General features: G+C 39.3%; 1 protein-coding gene across 1 annotated transcript in view; it reads right to left on the bottom strand.

The window, feature by feature from the left end:
- Positions 1–19,373, bottom strand: part of Gfrl (Glial cell line-derived neurotrophic family receptor-like) — an 846,523-nt gene that overhangs the window by 362,026 nt on the left and 465,124 nt on the right. Inside the window, exon 6 of the mRNA XM_068226097.1 lies at positions 5,127–5,651. Coding sequence (XP_068082198.1) covers positions 5,127–5,651 — 525 coding nt within the window. The remainder of the gene's footprint in view (positions 1–5,126; positions 5,652–19,373) is intronic.

Here is a 19,373-nt window from a genome sequence, read left to right as displayed (position 1 = left end):
ATCCACTTTGGTTTGATTCTTGACTTTGTCTCGTTCGTGGATGTGGTACTGGGATACTTCCGTGCCTCCGACTTTACGGTATCTTTTAAGTGGCAGCCCACCGTATCCGAATGCTGCCTTCTGAACTCTTGGTTCAGACGGTGGAGTATTTCTTAAAATACCTTCCATGGTTGACTGTCAAGGTGTGATCTGTGTAGGAGTAGGTCCAGTGAGGTGATAATGAGGCCACTCCTCTGGAGTACAGACGCCTTGTGCATCCGCCCCTAACCTGGAGAACAGACGGTGCATAATGGATTCCAGTGGCATTTCCTCCACTGTGTGGACCATCACCCCACCTAAAGGGGCTCATTCGCCCGAAGCCGTTAGCCCCCTTAGGGAGTCAGGTTATTTCCCGCCGCCCAACACTCGGCGTTGGCAGTTTTATAGGTGGGTGCCAGACCAGCAAAACACCCTCCTTTCTCATTCCAGACTTCGACCGGACAATGACAATTTTATTTGTTGTTATTTCATATAACTTGTTTGTGGATATTTTGTTTTCAATATCTTCTAGTTATGTTAAGAAAGTCCTTTGTTTTTTGCTGGGGGCTTTACCTCGCACCGACACAGATAGGTCTTATGGCGACGATGGGATAGGAAAGGCCTAGGAGTTGGAAGAAAGCGGCCGTGGCCGTAATTAAGGTACAGCCCCAGCATTTGCCTGGTGTGAAAATGGGAAACCACGGAAAACCATTTTCAGCGCTGCCGATAGTGGGATTCGAACCTACTATCTCCCGGATGCAAGCTCACAGCAGGAAAGTTCTAGTTGATACCTTATTCATATGGAAAATTTAGAACAGATCCCTGAAAATAGTCACTGCAAATCCCAGAATTCGAGGCTCAGATTTCAGAGCGAATTCCCAGACCTACCGCAGAACGAGAAAGAAAGTAAAGGTGAATTTTACTCCTTCCACATTACTCAATCATATTTACTGTGTCATTCCTCATGCCCGTTGTATTTAGAATAATTTTCTGCTGGTGTGACAAATGAAGCTGGCGTCAAACTCTATTTAATAGTAATTTTGAATATGTCTACGTATACATATGTAGTTGCAACTACTCCCATTCTGAGGTCTGCTGGATAGTTTAGTGATCTTGATTAAGAATTCACTGTGCTACTCATTAGTAACAAGTGGTTTCCATGATTGTTTACAAACGCAGGTATAGGGTAAGAAACTACTGCTCACGGTTCTTGAACTCAGGTGAAACAAGAAGAGGGCAATGACATGAACCACAATGCTTGATTTTGTCCAAAAGAAAGTATAGTATTGGTTTCATTACTGATTACTGGATACTAACAAAATACAGGCATTTACCTTATAAATTACAGAAATAAATCATACGTCGTGATTAAGGTGAAATAAATTGTCTTATTGGTATAATTATTATTTTTCAAGAATGTTTATAATTAGAGTCTTTGAATTACTTCTGAATGAGTATCCTTGTATTCCGCAAGATACGAATAAGGAGTAGATACTGCCTCTCTATATATCGTCGCTGCCGGGACACAACCTCTTATGTGAAATATTTTAGCTTAGAACTTTGGCCGGTGAGGTTCTGTCATCTAAGGTACAATAGTGTGTGAATATTGTCAAGGCATTCTTGCTCTTCATAATGTATGTGCTGCGGGTCAGTATATCTCCAAAAATATTATCACATAGGAGGTTTTGTCCCGGTAACGACGATATGTTATTCTCAATGGAATGCAATTATGTCAGTATCGTTCTCCCCGAAAATTAATCTTTTAAGATATACAATTAATGAAATGCCGCCTATCTATAGCTTAAAATTGTTCTTCCTATTACCAGGTCGTATCGGCAAATGTGTGTGCTGAGTTATCATAAAAATGAAATGCATCCGATTCTTGAAGTCTGATGGGCAGGTGGGTTTCCTTTGTGCTTAGTACTATCTAAACTATCATACCATAAATTTAAACACCTCTGTCAGTTTTGTACTACGTCTTACATCCATATTTTCAAACTGTTCAGAAGATAATATTTCTATAATAGACTGTAATTCGCATATGCACGTACATGCTGCTGTGCGAATGAAACAGAAAAATCACTACAAGTAAAATGGGACAGGGGGAATAACTTTAGTGAACATGTTAAAAATTTTGAACATTGTGATCGAAGGCTAATATGGAAAGTAATAAATATTACGATGACAAGTTTTCTCTACTGAAGAAAAATCAATATCATGTTTCCCATGCCAAATCTGTGGTGCTTATCTACATTAGAGTGCAGAAAATGAGAGATGGGTAGTCAGGACACAGGAGTTAACAGTAGATATTCCCCAGTTCACTTTCATGCGAAGTCTGAATGAGTACAGTCCGTGTGCAAAGTGGGACAGGCAATTCTTCTTTACGAATGTTAATTCATGGCTGTCACTTTATAACTCAATTTTATAATACGGCATTATCTTAAGAATAACATATTACTGGGAGGGAAAACTCAGCTAAGTATGCAGTATTTGCAAGAGAAAAAAACAGCAAATTGTATGTAAATATATTACCAGGTGAATAACGTCATCAATGATGCATTCTAAAATTATGTTCGACCTATATTCACCTTGCAGCCACTCAAATCACACAGACTTGAAGTATACCACATGACATGAAAGCAACACATGTATAAGAAATGTTTCTCACTTACCTTGTGTGCTCGTATTTCACTACTGCTGGAATACGTCTACTTCCCAATCCTTCAATATATAACCACTAGGAAAGACGATAAAGCATTTAGTACATGGATTCTCTGGAATAGCTTATATACTTATCATCCATTACGATGCATATAATCAGTATACGTATAATAATGAAGTGCGGAGTTAGCCGAGTTTTCCCTTTCTGCGTCGGCAGGGGCTAATTGATTCTTAACTGCCTCTGATACTCTCTATGTATCGCTAGGAATGGAGCCCATTCTTCTCATCCCCTTACACTACAGACCACCTACATTTTAACCAGGAGCTAATATGTTATAAATTCATAAATCTTTTCCGTGAAAATCAATGGAAATAGTGCAATGAAAATTAATGAAATTTAGAAACTAGAGAGAGAAGGAAAACATTAATCGGCTATACTGTCTTCTTCCTACTTTAGTTAAGAAATTTCAGAACAAATTGGGTTTCCTTCGCAAGAACTGTATATCTCGCTCTACAAGTTGAGGTGTTACGTTAGGAACGTTTCATTAGTAACACTTTCGCAATAGTAACTGATTGGAATCCTTATCCATGTCAATATTACTCATATTATGAGAATAAACCGCACTTTTCAGTATGTTCTTTCCTCCTGAATTATGCACTTGTGCTGAATTATACAAATATGATAAATGCATAATGTATGCGTATTCTCCATCAATTAGTCATTTTTATCCCGTCTGTCACTGAAAGAATGAATCATAGATTATTAGTAGTGCCAGAAGTAGAACCTTCCTACACTTAATCAAATGAACAGTGTTTCAGTGTTGAACTGGACATATTTGTTCACGTATGTGACATTTAGTGACATGTACGGGTGGGTACGTGTCTGTTAATTTTCATCCCAGAGGATATGAATGTTTGGTTATTGATGTCTATTAGGGAAAATATGTTGTAATACTACATTTCTCGTACAGTGATTGTTTTCAAAGAAACAGTTCGAAATAGAAACATTCTATTGTAAATTCTTGATTGGTGCAAACTTCAGTTTCAAGTGTATATAAACGTAACCTACAATGCCCAGTCATTTAAATGTGAAGACCTTTCATACTAAATATTGTCTACATTTTAAATGATGCCTTACGTAAGTTCGTGGTCTGATGTGAAAGGAGAGAATACATGTAAAGGAGGTGCCCTTGTTTTAAAGGTAAAATTAAATCTATGAGATAAAATAAAAGTGTTATCACCATGTTATTTATTTTCAGATAAAATGCCTATTCCTTTTGTGCGAAATATATGATACATCTAAACATTCATGAGGTGTATTTTTAAGGATATAAAATAACTTTACACTTTCAGTAACAGTTTACATTTACTGAAGGAATTTGTCAAGCGTTTTGAATTTGAGAAATGGCATTTCATCCCAAATTTATCCCCGTCCAGCTGGTCTCTTTGCACTGAACTTCAACTCTCGAAGGAGAGTCAGAATTTTTGTACAAAGAAAAGCTACCTACCTCTTCAACTCTAATGCTTCTCCAGATATACCAGAACGTCAACAATCGAACACATGGCAACAGGACTGGACGGGAATTCTAACATGGTGAAATAAAATCTTACGTAATAAGAATAACTGTTGTTATTAATGAACAGTAAGTTAAAAGAGCTTGTGTGTGCAGAGAGGCATAGAGTGTTCTTTGGAAGTAGGTGTTAGCGAGCAGAAGCCATTCCGATGTTCAAGTCAAGCCCAGTGATAGCGCGCACTCTCACACACTCACTCAGACACACGACATATTAAATATTCAGTTTTAAAATGTACCAATCTTTCTTGAAAATAATGGTAAATAAATAATGACACATCCTACCTGGCACTTCAAGTTTAATGAAGTGTAGAGTTAGTGAAAATTTTGAAAGCGTGCTGGAAGAAAAAATTTGTAGGAATGCCGCATCCACTGAAGTGAGGTATACAGCTCTTATAGATTACCAAGAAAGCAAATATATCTGTTCAGGTATCTTAGAAATATGTAGGTGTTGATACTAACTATAAACAGTAGGGAGTTCTTGGTTAAATTTAGCGGGAATCATTATTCGCGTGGCATGATTTTATAATTAAACATTTATCACAATCAAATTAACAATAATATCATTCAAATCTAATTCAGATTAATTTTTTGCTAATTATGGTAAAGTGGGTGGGAAGAATGATATTAATTTGCTATGAAGTTACATGCAATTAACATTTTGGATTTTACCCCCCCCCCCCCCACATACTCGGTGACAGTGGGTACATTGAAGATAGCTCAGTTTTGATTCCTCTTAGTACTTCCTGAACAGGATATATGCTTCATTGGATGGGCTACAGAGCTGCAGCGGATACAAGCGTCTAGCTACCGGGAAAAGTAGTAGTAGTAGAGAGTAGAGACATTGACTGGAAAGTTTTATCATGGGATACATACTTGAATGCACCTTTGAGTTCCCTGGTGGGGAGTGCGTGAAACTAGTCCGTCTTGGTTCTCCATCTTCGTCATATAGGGAGTTGTTCCCATTAGACGGGATGCCTTGTAGTTCCTGCCTTTGGGCTTTTATATCCTTCTGATTGGCACCTCTAATGCCCACTAGCGGATTCTCTAACTGAGACTCAATGACGTCAAACGACGTCACATTTTCCGAGGATATCACCTTAACTGAAATTGACCCCGAATAGGAAGAAGTCAGTTTGTCATCTGGTTCATCGTAATCTATTGGAGTGTTGAGTGTTTCTTCTACGGACAGTTGCGTGTCAGTGTTGTGCGTGCCCGTGCCGGTGTCCAGGGGGGGAGAGTGCGACACACGCGGACGTACCGTGTTGGGCGGGAAAAGAAAGTACGGATACAAGCTGGTGACGGGGGGAAACCAAAATTCTCGGAAATTTCCTTGCTCGGGGTCATACGGATAGAGTGCAGAGTCTGTGCCTGATAAATCAAGGGAGGCTGGTAGAACGTCTGAAATGAAAACAGCAGGAAAAGAAACAATCAGTGCAGTGACAGGTACCTAGACACATGCAGTGCAAGTAGAATAGTACATACAAACAATATAATCGACATTCCAGGCGGAGGTAAAACTCACTAGGACTAGTCCCTTAGAAATAAGTGACTTTGGATACTCCATCCGCCTGGAATGTCCACGTGTGATTCAGCTCTCTAGATTAAATCTCATGGGAACACGAGAAATTCTATTTAGCATTTTATTTTCATTTGAGTTTTTAACTAACATGTGCTTTTCATCTATGTTTATCGCAAACATGGCAGGGAAAAGTGAGTTAGGATTTGCCTTGAAACAAAGTCCCACTAACATGCAACTTCTAGTTAGTGCGGTGGAAGAGCAATCTAATATCAGAGGAGGGGGCAAGCTCGGGGAGTTGAGTGCTGCAAGACATCATCGCGTGGAGGTCCGCATAGTGCAGGACTGCAGGATTATTTGTGAGTGAGTCTTTGTAAAAAGTGTTCTGATTTACTTGTCAAATAACCACTCTAGCATCTATGTGAGTTCTAAAGCAAGGTAAATATTTGTTCCATTTCACGATGATATTCCGTTATATTCAAGTAGAGTGAAATATGGTATAATGTAGTTGACACTGACGTATAATCTGGCGATGTGTTCTGATTTTTTTCTGACGTGTACTTGAAATAACAGATCGTGAATACAGAATTGTTATTTCGCATTATCTGATTGAAAAGTCCAAACACAAAAAAAAACCCAATGCATATGTGATGAAACCCCCACCAAAGCCCATGGCACTACAGCCCTTGAAGGCCTTGGCCTACCAAGCGACCGCTGCTCAGCCCGAAGGCCTGCAGAGTACGAGGTGTCGTGTGGTCAGCACGACGAATCCTCACAGCCATCATTCTTGGCTTTCTAGACCGGGGCCGCCATCTCACCGTCAGATAGCTCCTCAATTCTGATCACGTAGGCTGAGTGGACCTCGAACCAACCTTCAGGTCCAGGTAAAAAACCCTGACCTGGCCGGGAATCGAACCCGGGACCTCCGGGTTAGAGGCAGGCACGCTACCCCTACACCATGGAGCCAGCAGATGTGATGAATTCGCAGATTTGAAATTATTTCAGGCTTGTCACTCTAAATGTAAAACCAGCTAGAACTGTTGTTTACACCTTCACTTGTATAGACAAGAAATAACTTAGTAATTAGATGATATGGCTTGTGCCTATTGTACTTGTAACGTAAACCTAGATTGGAGAGGCCAGACTTTACTGGTCATACATAAAGCAATTCGTTCCATTTGGATGTAGTTTTCACTCTCATCTCAACAATACTAAAACCGTTTTCGTCAAATGAATACCTGCCGGCAAAAACGTTGTAACCCACATTTTTTCTAGAATGCTGGGTTTCAGTGCATAAACGATGTATCAATGGCGGAGGAAAGTCGTGTGTCACTAAGTCCGAGTGTGTGCAACGATAGAATAGAGGATGAAAACGCAAAATTAAATATCGTAAATGGAAGAGGAAGCCGCCTCTGTGATGTAGTGGTTAGCGTGATTAGCTGCCACCCCTGGAGGTCCGGGTTCGATTCCCGGCTCTGCCAAGAAATTTGAAAAGTGGTACGAGGGCTGGAGCGGGGTCCACTCAGCCTCGGGAAGTCAACTGAGTAGAGGTGGGTTCGATTCCCACCTCAGCCATCCTCGAAGTGGTTTTCCGTGGTTTCCCACTTCTCCTCCAGGCGAATGCCGGGATGGTACCTAACTTAAGGCCACGGCCGCTTCCTTCCCTCTTCCTTGCCTATCCCTTCCAATCTTCCCATCCCTCCACAAGGCCCCTGTTCACCATAGCAGGTGAGGCCGCCTGGGCGAGGTACTGGTCATACTCCCCAGTTGTATCCCCCGACCAAGAGTCTGAAGCTCCAGGGCACTGCCCTTGAGGCGGTAGAGGTGGGATCCCTCGCGAAGTCCGAGGGAAAAACCGAACCTGGAGGGTAAACAGATGATGATGATGATGATGATGATGAAATGGAAGAGGAATGAAAACGAACACAAGCGAAATTCGGGGCAACCATATTTGGCCCACAATAACAAATCAGTGCCTGAGAAAATCCTTGCTGAACAGGCTGGTGCAAAAACTTTGTAAGCCAATGTAAGAAAGTCAACGTGTTTAATTGGAGATTCATATGTCTTATAATTTAATGCGTAATTGGAGTTTTTATTCTAGACTATATTATATATGTATATAATGTATTATATATACTGTATATGCATTTAAATATGTCTTGCTCTCTTTTCAGATTGCTCATTGTATTCATTAAACGAGGTATTGCCTGTATCTGCGGAAAAGAAAGCTAATCTGCTAGGCATGTGTCGATACATTCGTGAAAAACATCGAGGTTTCTTTGAGAACCTAAAGACAAAGAAGTGACAATGTAATGTTTATTCATCATTGCAAAACGTTCTCGCAACAATATTGCTGGTGTTCAGTGAATTCTGTTAAATAATGGGAAGCTCTAACAATGGGTACTTCAAATTAGAAGCGTGGTTTATGTTTCATTATTTTTATACAGACTAAGAACAATAAATAATATTAAAAGCTATAAATACTTTCAGTAGTATAAAAGTTGTAACCCGCAAAAATGTGCTACTTCCGTTACAGTCACAACCTTTTTGCACGGACGTCCAACGATCATCTCTTATATCTTGATATTAAAGTCGCACATTGTCAAAATTATTATGCATTAATAACTAGTGAACTCATTTAAACTAATTGTCAATGGCAGAATAAGGATTCACAAACAATTCGCTTGTTTATTTTTCTTCTCTCTTGAAAAAATAACATTTTGAGGGTTACAACGTTTTTGCTGGCAGGTATCCCGTTTCTGAAATGTTCTTGTTCACACATCGATCAAACGTCTTCATATAGTTGAGGAGAGAGTCAATATTCATTCAAATACATCAAGTAGTTGCTTCAACATCGAGCAGTTAAAAGCCACAGTGATCATTCACGTCTAGGCTTACTATGCAAATAATAGGAATTATTGATCAATTCCATGCTTGGGCGTATGACGATGATTTCTAGAATAAACCAGGGTAAGCAATTACTTGTATGTGAGTTTTACATCAGTGTTTCTAAACGAAGAGAAGTTTCCTTTAGATGTTCGTTATTTACTCGAAAATCTGGCTTCTGCTCTGGAGTGAATTAACTGATTTGTTTACTTCCTGTCCACCTCTGTGGTGTAGTGGTTAGCGTGATTAGCTGCCACCTCCGGAGGCCCGGGTTCGATTCCCGGCTCTGCCACGAAATTTGAAAAGTGGTACGAGGGCTGGAACGGGGTCCACTCAGCCTCGGGAGGTCAACTGAGTAGAGGTGGGTTCGATTCCCACCTCAGCCATCCTCGAAGTGGTTTTCCGTGGTTTCCCACTTCTCCTCCAGGCGAATGCCGGGATGGTACCTAGCTTAAGGCCACGGCCGCTTCCTTCCCTCTTCCTTGCCTATCCCTTCCAATCTTCCCATCCCTCCACAAGGCCCCTGTTCAGCATAGCAGGTGAGGCTGCCTGGGCGAGGTACTGGTCATTCTCCTGAAGCTCCAGGACAATGCCCTTGAGGCGGTAGAGGTGGGATCCGTCGCTGAGTCCGAGGGAAAAACCGAACCTGGAGGGTAAACAGATGATGATGATGATGATGATGTTTAGTTCCTGCAAATTATATCCTCGTCGTTCTTCATACGCCTGCCTTTTCTAAATTATCCTTAGCATGGATTAAGAGGACCGAAATCAATCCACAAGGCATGATTTTCTTTTCACCAGTTTAATGATTCAAAAGGAAACACTATTAGTTTTGCCTAGAATATAAGATTCATGAAAGCTAGAGCGATATTTTTTGTCCCATTAAAAATAGGGGTCTTGAAAAATTCAATTCTGAAGGGAGGATTCATTCAGAGTAGGAGGTCGAGAGAATTCGGAAAATAATGATACCGCGTTTACATAAAATCCAGTAGATATAAGTGCGTAGGTTACTAACCTTCATTGAGAAGATATATATGAACGTTTCAGGAAATAAGACAGCTTTTATCAAAATATGTACATTTGTCAGGGATTGCATAACAAAATATCAAAAAAGGCTAATTACTTACAATGAATTATATTCTATTATACCGAAGTACATTTCCATTAAAACAAGCAATATGTAGTACTCCTAGTAAATAAGCGTTTTGATGTAAACTTGGGAAGATCTCTCACATGGTGACGATTACTGCAGATCACAATCAAAACAAAAACAAAACAAAAAACAGAATTAATCTTGTAAAACATAGTTTGCTACAAAGTGGAACCTAGATTTAGAGCTGTCTAACTAACGTTCATGTTCTTCATACGTCTAGTTGAGTTGATATGAAAGGAACAAATATTTGAAGGAAAGAGAGATAAACGAGACAAAACAGAAAGTAGATTCTTAAGGGAGAAAACCAAAAGTCATTGAGATCGAAAGGATAAAAAGAGAAGATATTAAAGTGAACTCGAACATCATTTAGCTGAGACATACACTTTGTTTCCTGTGTTGCATCTGTAATAGCAAAAATGAAATACAACTATAAACGCCTTTGCCACTCGATTCAAAGTTCGGTTTTGTCCAACACTTTAGAGATGTTACTGGATGAATATTGACTGTATTACTCTTACACACTACAACGCGTTGCTACTAATCGGCTTTCAAGTTTTCATTCTTTCAAGAGGCCATCCCAGATGTCAATTAACCGCAACTTTTCTTATAATGTGTAGTTCAGCTTACACATACTACAATGGGATGTCCTTTTAGTAATCATCCAGAAATAAGTATTAGTTTTCATGTTAGAATTTAAACGTTATCTCGCTCTTTATAATGGCGTTCTATAGACAATTTTTTTTCAACGTAGGGGCACGCAGAATAGTATTCTATAAAATCATCAATGTATTGTCCAGCTCAGTGGCTAAATGGTTAGCGTGCTGTCCTTTGGTCACAGGGGTCTCGGGTTCGATAACCGGCAGTGTCGGGAATTTTAAGCATAATTGGTTACTTTCACTGGCACGGGGGCTGGGTGTATATGTCGTCTTCATCATCATTTTATCCTCATCATGACGCGCAGGTCGCCTACGGGGGTCAAGTTCAAAAGAGACCTGCATCTGGCGAGCCGAACTTTTCCTCGGACACTCCCGGCACTAAAAGCCATACGCCATTTCATATTTTACCAATGTATTTTCCTACAAAGGAAGATGCTTTACTCTTCGAAAATGGGAATACATTTCAGAAATTCAGATAGAAAATTACTGTACCATACTTTTGATGGCTGCCAGATGATTCATGAATATTTTTCGGTACTTATGAAGTTTACAAGAAGACTAATGATAGTCATATTCTTCAAATTTTGGCTAGCTGTATGAAGCAGGGGTAAGGCATTAGCATACTGATCACAAATGTGTTGGATTTTATCCTGAGTCAGAAAAGTCGATCTTGGAGAGTAAGCGAAGATAATGTTTAAGTAGAGTCATTTTGCACGTAAAGGTCAATTTCAGGTTAAGCGCTCACCATGCCAGTGTCTCATTAGGCCATTATGAGCAAAGGCAATATTAAAAATATGTTATTATTATTATTATTATTATTATTATTATTATTATCATTACTGATGATAATTTTGTAGAAAACTTCGATGAAGTGTTTATTCAACGGGATCTGTTAAACAATCATAAGTTGTGAATATTTGTGAGCGATTTCGTAGTTAGGCAGAAACAATAAAACTGCTCTACACTACATTAAATAAAATTATTAAATAATCTCTACGTTGGCTAACAGGCATTAAATACGAAGTTGATAATATCCTTGATCGACAGTATGTTCTTCAGGTCTATAAAGACAATTTTATACTTAGCAATTTCAAATAGTAAAATTAGGACGTGCCAAGATATATGGTATTTAATTAAATTGAAGTTTTCCCTCCTGTTGGCCATGATCGTTAAGGGGTAATAGTCTGTCACAGTTGTTAGCCGGTTCGTGTCCCGTTGGTCGAAAACATGTTCACCATCAGAATGTTGGACGGCAGGGTAGGGGAGGTGGTTTTATAAAATTTCTAATCACTAGATTGCGAGCTGAATGTCTGGATTAAATCACCAAACCTTCCACAGTGCTCATATGGAGTGAGGGCTTATGACACTTTTGATGGTGATTCTTCCGTCCGATGGAGACGTAAAGCCTTCAGCTGACCCCTGTTTGCCATTCGACAGGAGTAGGCTATGTGGCGGCACCGGACTTCACCATATCCTTACTAACTTCACGTCATGCATTTCATTTCATTAACTCCTCTGAAGAGGTTGACGTCAGGAAGGTCATCCGGTTGTAAAACTAAATACGAAGATTCTTTTGATTCATACACGACCCCATATGGAAACGGGGCAATGGTTGGACATCTAATTAAGTTGGAGTTTTGTTCTGTTTCTCTGTCCATTTTGCTTTCAGTTGTTTCGGTTTGTTTGTTTTTCTGTCCGACTCCTTGGCTGAAAGATCAGCATTGAGGCCTTCGGTTCAGGGGGTCCCGGGTTCGGTTTCCGGCCGGGTTGGGGATTTTAATCGCATCTGTTTAATTCTTCCGGCTCCTGAACGGGATGTTTGTCCTTGTTCCAACACTCTTCTCTTCATATTCAGATAACGCACCACAGAAACACTCAAATAGGGTTGTCGTCAGAAAGGACATCCAGCCTTAAAACAGGGCCAAACCTGCATGAGCAATGCAATTCACACCCGCGAGCTCACAGGTGTGAAGGTTAAATGCAGTATACTCTAAGAGTGAGTATATTCGTCGCGCAAACATACATTCCTACAATACAGAATGGCAAGGTTAATTTTTTTTTTACACATAAGCATAAGAAAATGAACACAACGAAAATTGTTCTGATGGACAGCATATCCATATGCGGCTGGGTGGCGTGACCATTGTTGAGGAAGATAATGGATAGTAAGAGAATTGTGACACACGACGTTTGATTTCTTTAAGAATGATGTACTGCTTACTAATTTAATTCATACCACCAATATTTCTCGAAACATGTACGATGGTGGTATGAATTAAATTAGTACAGTAAGCAGTATATACTAATTGTATAATCAATTGCATTGAACCGAGCTCGATAGCTGCAGTCGCTTAAGTGCGGCTTGTATCCAGTATTCGGGAGATAGTGGGTTCGAACCCCACTGTCGGCAGCCCTGAAGATGGTTTCCCGTGGTTTCCCATTTTCACACCAGGCAAATGCTGGGGATTTAACTTAATTAAGGCCACAGACGCTTCCATCCCACTCCTAGCCCTTTCCTGTCCCATCGTCGCCATAACACCTATCTGTGTCGGTGCGACGTAAAGCAACTAGCAATTGCATTGACAGGCGGACCATTATTAGTCCTGTTTCTCACACGATGATGATTCATTAATGGTCAATACGGATCTAATAGGAACCGAAAATCGTCAAGTTAATTAATAATAAGAGAAAACTTTCGTTTTGACCATGAAGACATTTCATTATACACATTATAACACTGCATCTGCCACAGACTCACAGACTTCCTCCCTCATCCTGTTGCATGTTTCCAGAATATACGTTATTCAGATTGCTCTAACGGACGCGTACATTCTTTTTTTTTTTTGCTATTGGCTTTACGTCGCACCGACACAGATAGGTCTTATGGCGACGATGGGACAGGAAAGGGCTAGGACTGGGAAGGAAGTGGCCATGGCCTTAATTAAGGTACAGCTCCAGCATTTGCCTGGTGTGAAAATGGGAAACCACGGAAAACCTCTTCAGGACTGCCGACAGTGGGGTTCGAACCCACTATCTCCCGAATACTGGATACTGGCCGCACTTAAGCGACTGCAGCTATCGAGCTCGGTCGTACATTCTAGAACCGGTTCGTACGTCAAACGGTTCTGGGGGAATGATTATTTATTTTATAATCTACCACTCACTTGAACCCCGTACGGAAGAATTTGAATGTTTTAAAAAGCGACGTAAAAACGACCAACCCGTGAAATTTTTATTTTGTACTTCGTTGATATTTTTTATGCAATACCGAACCCTTAGATGACTGAACATTTCTGGTCAGAGTTCTAAGCTATAATAATAATTTCGTGTGGGCGGCATCTGCCATGCGTACGTAACTGCGTGTTATTGTGGTGGGGGATAGTGTTGTGTGTGGTGTGTGAGTTGCAGGGATGTTGAGGACAGCTGAGCCTGTAAAATACGTCCTCAGTTCGTTGTGCCAGTGATCATAAAGCTGAAACAAATAACACCGTAGCGCTCATCTGTTCACTTCAACTTCATGATTAAGTGAATACGCTTCGTGTTGTGGCCTTTATTCACTGATGTGGTATTCGGGCAGCACACGGACTTAATAAAACATTATGTTATTCCTCCAACGAGGTACGCTGTGCCGTCCACGTGCACAATTAACTAGTTAATAAAAACAAAAATTATCTACATATGATTGGATTCGAACCGTCTATCCATTTTCAAATTTCAGAGCCAACTTGTACCTTGCCGATCTGTGTAGAAGTTCACAAGAAGTGCGTTGCTAATGCATGCCCCTTTCATTTCGACCTTTAATTATTGTGCCACATTGCATATCCATATGCGGTTGGGTGGCGTGACTATTCTCAAGAAAAATAATGCATAGTAAGAGAATTGTGACACACGAGGTTTGGTTTCTTTAACGAGGATGCACTGCTTACTAATTAAATTCATACCACCAATATTTCTGGAAATATGTACGATGGCGCCTACCCCTAAACTACTATTTGTCCAGGGCCAGTAAAATTGTTTATAGCTTAGACTATAGTTTCTTCTTCACCGACTCTATATACCGATTTTTATTAAATTCTGTTCAACCATTTTCTTGTGGCTCGGCGTTGTTGTGTACTTAGCAACAAAAATTGAAATTCATGAATATCTGTGTTATCATAGCCGGTACGGTAAAAATGTATAGGACATAAATGATCGGAAATTTAATTCTATGTAACTTTAGTTATGTAGTATTTATCGATAGGACCACTAAAAATATAAATATTTGAGAATTGAATTTTTGGCCTACGCCTAAACTACCATTTCACTCAGCGTGAATAAAATAATTTATAGCTTAGATTGTAGTGGCTCATCCTCTGACTTTACATACCGATTTTTATGAAATTCTCTTCAGCCGTTTTCTCGTGATGCGTGTACAGACAGACAGACAGACAGACAGACAGACAGACAGACAGACAGACAGACAGACAGACAGACAGACAGACAGACAGACAGACAGACAGACAGACATTACGGAAAAGAGCATTTCCTTGTTACTGTGGACATGACCGGTACAGAAATACCATTCTTTTCAAATTCTGAGCAATGTACAGACAAAACTCTTATTATATATAGACTGGCAGTTACCCGCGGATTCGCTCGCGTGGATTTCATAATTTGTTAAAAGTAATCGTTCCTCAGTACTATACTAAGACATTATCAGAAAATCAATGAAGTATAAAAGCTCACCGGCGTTTCATTTATCCCAGAAACTCTTTGTAAACCACGTTTGTGGTATTGTATTTTGGGGCTAAGATGACCATGTGACATAAAACTGTACATGTGAGAAACAGTCTTCTCTCAAGTCGTAAACAAAAAAAGTTTCTTTATTTTAAAAGAGATTCCAATTACCAATTTCCACGTCTGTAACATCATCAGTTTTTGCGATATAAGAATCCTCATACAAATAATTCAACTAACTTTTTCCGAAAACAAAGAAATAAGTATGTCTCTATTTTTAAAGGAGACTCCAAATACCAATTTTCACGTGTGGAACATTTCAGTTTTGAGATATTACTATCCGAATAAAACTAATTCAATCCCAATTGCCGTCCTTTTTACCCCCCCCCCAAGTGTTTTTTGTAAACAAAATCATACATGTTTCTTTATTTTTAAAACACATTACAAATACCAATTTTCACGTCTGTAACATGTTCGGTTTATGAGTTGTTCTGTAGATCTTCCCATTTCAAAAATTCTACCCCTTTTCAGTTCCTCTTAAGCGGATATCCCAAAAATAAGTTATCTTTCTTTACTTTTAAAGGAGGTCCCGAATACCAGTTTTGAAGTTCGTAAGAATTTACGTTTCTGAGATGTGCTGTAAATATAATTTTTTAATTGATCCCATTCGTCCTCCTTTTCACCCCCGATTAATTGGATTTTCCTAAAAAATACGTGTTTCTTTATTTTTAAAGGATATTCCAAATACCAATATTCATGTCTGTAACATCTTCTGTTTTTAGCTGTAAGTATCCTCGTAAAAGGTACTGAACCACTTTTCCCCTTTCTGCACTCCCGTTAACGGGATTTTCAAAAAAAACAAAAGAGTACGTGTTTCTTTATTTTTAAAGGAGATTTTACCTCTGTAAACCTTTAAGTTTTTAAGATAAAGATATGCGCATTTAAACAGTTAACCCCCTTTTCACCCCCTTAGCCATGAAATATTAAAAATCCTCCCTTAGTGAGCACCTATGCTCTAATATAAATGTATCCCCAAAATTTCATTTAGTTCTGTCCTGTAGTTTCGGCTCGGCGATGATGAATCTGTCAGTCAGTCAGTCAGTCAGTCAGTCAGTCAGTCAGTCAGTCAGTCAGTCAGTCAGTCAGTCAGTCAGGGCATGTTATTTTATCTACCATATAGATAAAGTAATACTCTGCATGTTCATGAAAAGGTCCATTACACTTGACACGTACTGCCCATTGAAAACAGTAGTTTTTCCTATGCAAAATAGAATTTTATTACGTTTTAGGTATAAAGGTAGTAAGTAGAGCAGTATCAACCCTAAGCGCTAACAGTATTAGATGGGTTGCGTATCTTCAATAATTATTAGGGGCTGGTGGACCACTCTACGCACTTCCCCAGACTCTTTTAATTATGATGCCATCTAAGGAATCTTACGATGCCCATCTGTTTGGAACATGCCATTCTGTGCTCAGTAACGTCTTTATTTTCTCCTGTTACGTCTTAAACCTTCGTTTGAGTTATAATTGCTTTCGATGTAATTTTCACATCCTCACTGTTATCACGATGTCACTGAAGTCGACCATTACAACTAGATATAACACTTAATAAGACACCGAGAATTGAGTTGATTTAAATTAGTTTCCTTTCGCAGATTCACGGAAGCCTTATAATCGAATTATTTGAGGTTGAAGCAACGAAAGGTAATTCTTTGAATTCTTTATAATGCAGTAATTAATTAAATTAATTACATTGACGTATATCTGAACAAACGCCCAATTAAACAAAATTTTGACCGGGCGAGTTGGCTGTGCGGTTAGAGGCGCGCGGCTGTGAGCTTGCATCCGGGAGATAGTGGGTTCGAATCCCACTGTCGGCAGCCCTAAAGATGGTTTTCTGTGGTTTCCAATTTTCATACCAGGCAAATGCTGGGGCTGTACTTTAATTAAGGCTACGGCCGCTTTCTTCCCACTCCTAGGCCTTTCCCATCCCATCGCCGCCATAAGACTTATGTGTGTTGGTGCGACATAAAGCCACTAACAAAAACAAATTGAGAAGGAATTCACTTACTGGAAATAAGCTAGGGTCCCCTACCATTAAATAATCATAACGTCACCATCACTACTATTCATGTCCGGATCCATGGCTAAATGGTTAGCGTGCTGGTCTTTGGTTACAGGTGTTCCGGGTTTGATTCCCGGCAGCGTCGGGAATTTTAACTATCATTAGTTAATTTCGCTTGCACGAGGTCTGGGTGGGTGTATGTGTCATTTTCATTATTTCATCCTCATCACGACGCGCAGGTCGCCTACGAGATACGCATCAAAAGACCTACACCTCGCGAGTCCAACATGTCCTCGAACAGTCCCCCATTTCATTTTTACTACTATTCACGAAGCCATTATATTTTGTTCTGCTAATGACCTTCTCTTACTAAATATTAATTTCGTTGACATTGCGGCTGTTTGATTGTGATTCGTCTGTCCGAATTTTCTGGAACTACTTTGATGCAAAGTGCTCTTATGACACCCGATCTGCTCGATGCAATTCAATTGCAGCAAGAATGGCCAACTCTGGGATTTAAGCGTCAAATATTTCATGACTTATTGGATATCGTCCTCTGTAATAAGCCATTAATCGCACTGTGCTCTGCTGATTACATGAACTCTTCATGCAAGTAACCGATTCGTATTGCCTCCGAGTAGTAATGTGTCTTCGAAGAAGGAAGAACAAGTGCCATTCGGGTTGCATTTGGAAGTGGTATTGCGTTCCTCTCGCAGTCTCCTCGCTGAGTGCTTGTGTAGACTGTTTCTCGTCTCTGCATTCAAGTATGCCAAACTTCTATATATCTTAACTTCTCCTACATAAAAGGCATCTCCACGGAATTGTTGTTGATGTCTTTCTTCGACATTTACAGTGCTGTGTCCCCATTATGATAGAAATGAACCAAAAGCATGAAATTAATCACTTATAGCTAACAGGGGATAACTCCGAATAAATGGAAAATATTGGTTTTGTTTGTCCCATATTCTTTGGAGATAGACACATCAATTGACGCTAAACTAAAACTTGCCCGGTATTTCGTCGCGTGTAGAGAGGGGACTTGAAATTTACATTTATTGCTAAAAGAAGAAAATGTGGGAGTTTTCACATTATAGAAATACATGTTTAGCAGGCCTGAAATTAAACCGAAAATTTTCAGTAAATTGTTAGCGATTAATGTGGATCCACGTATACAAAAAATGTTGTCTCTGCTGAAACAGTGGAAAAAGTTACAACATTCCCATGTCCGGCTTCTTGGCTGAATGGTCATCGTAGTCTCTTTTGGTTCAGAGGGCCCTGGGTTCGTTTCCCAGTCGGACCGGAGTTTTTAACCTTTAAAAGAAGTTTATTTGAGCATTAAGGGATTAGTGTTCATTTTTAATTTCCAGTGGACACAAATCCAGGTAATTTTCAAGATAGCTTATGTTGTAAGAAATTAGTTCTTTCTGTTCTGTTTACGTATGTTGATAGGATACAATAAATTGTTTACCGGTACCTCAAAATATTTTCGTACTCTACGCGGTAAATTTGCAATTTTCACTATTGTTTTTTAAGAAGGATATGCTTTAGAAAAGTCCTAATATAATAATGATAAGCTGTGGCTTTTTGTTTCTTGAGTTTAAATCTGATAACTTATACTCAAAACAATCCATTCATCTTTAGCAGGAATAACATTAGTTACATTATTTATTTGAAGACATACTGTATATTTACTTGTTATTGCATTTACAGTATTATTGAACTGGGATAGTAAATATCTGTGTCTTCACTAGGGATGAAACACACTCGCTATTAGAGGATAGCTATTACCCATGGACGTCTAACGATAAATTTTTAAATACTATTTTATGAACTTCAATGAACAGGGAAAGTCACATAACACTACAACATTGGGGAAAATAAAGCACTTGAACTTGTTGAAACACGGTTGAAGTGCGGCAGAATTACTGATTGAATAACATAAATTTTATTTATCTTAGTGGAAATTCTGTCATTTCATCCAAGAAATTGTAAACTGTGTCTTCCAAGTTTCAACGACCTATATTTATACATCGTAACTCGGAACTTGTAACGTGTCAGTTTTCCTTGAATGTGGAAATAAAGGAAAATAAAACAATGTGTATTAATATCCTGAGTAATATAAATCAAA

Source organism: Anabrus simplex, chromosome 2 (assembly GCF_040414725.1).
Source record: "Anabrus simplex isolate iqAnaSimp1 chromosome 2, ASM4041472v1, whole genome shotgun sequence".
NCBI lineage: Eukaryota > Metazoa > Arthropoda > Insecta > Orthoptera > Tettigoniidae > Anabrus > Anabrus simplex.
This window is presented reverse-complemented; position numbering and strand designations above follow the sequence as displayed.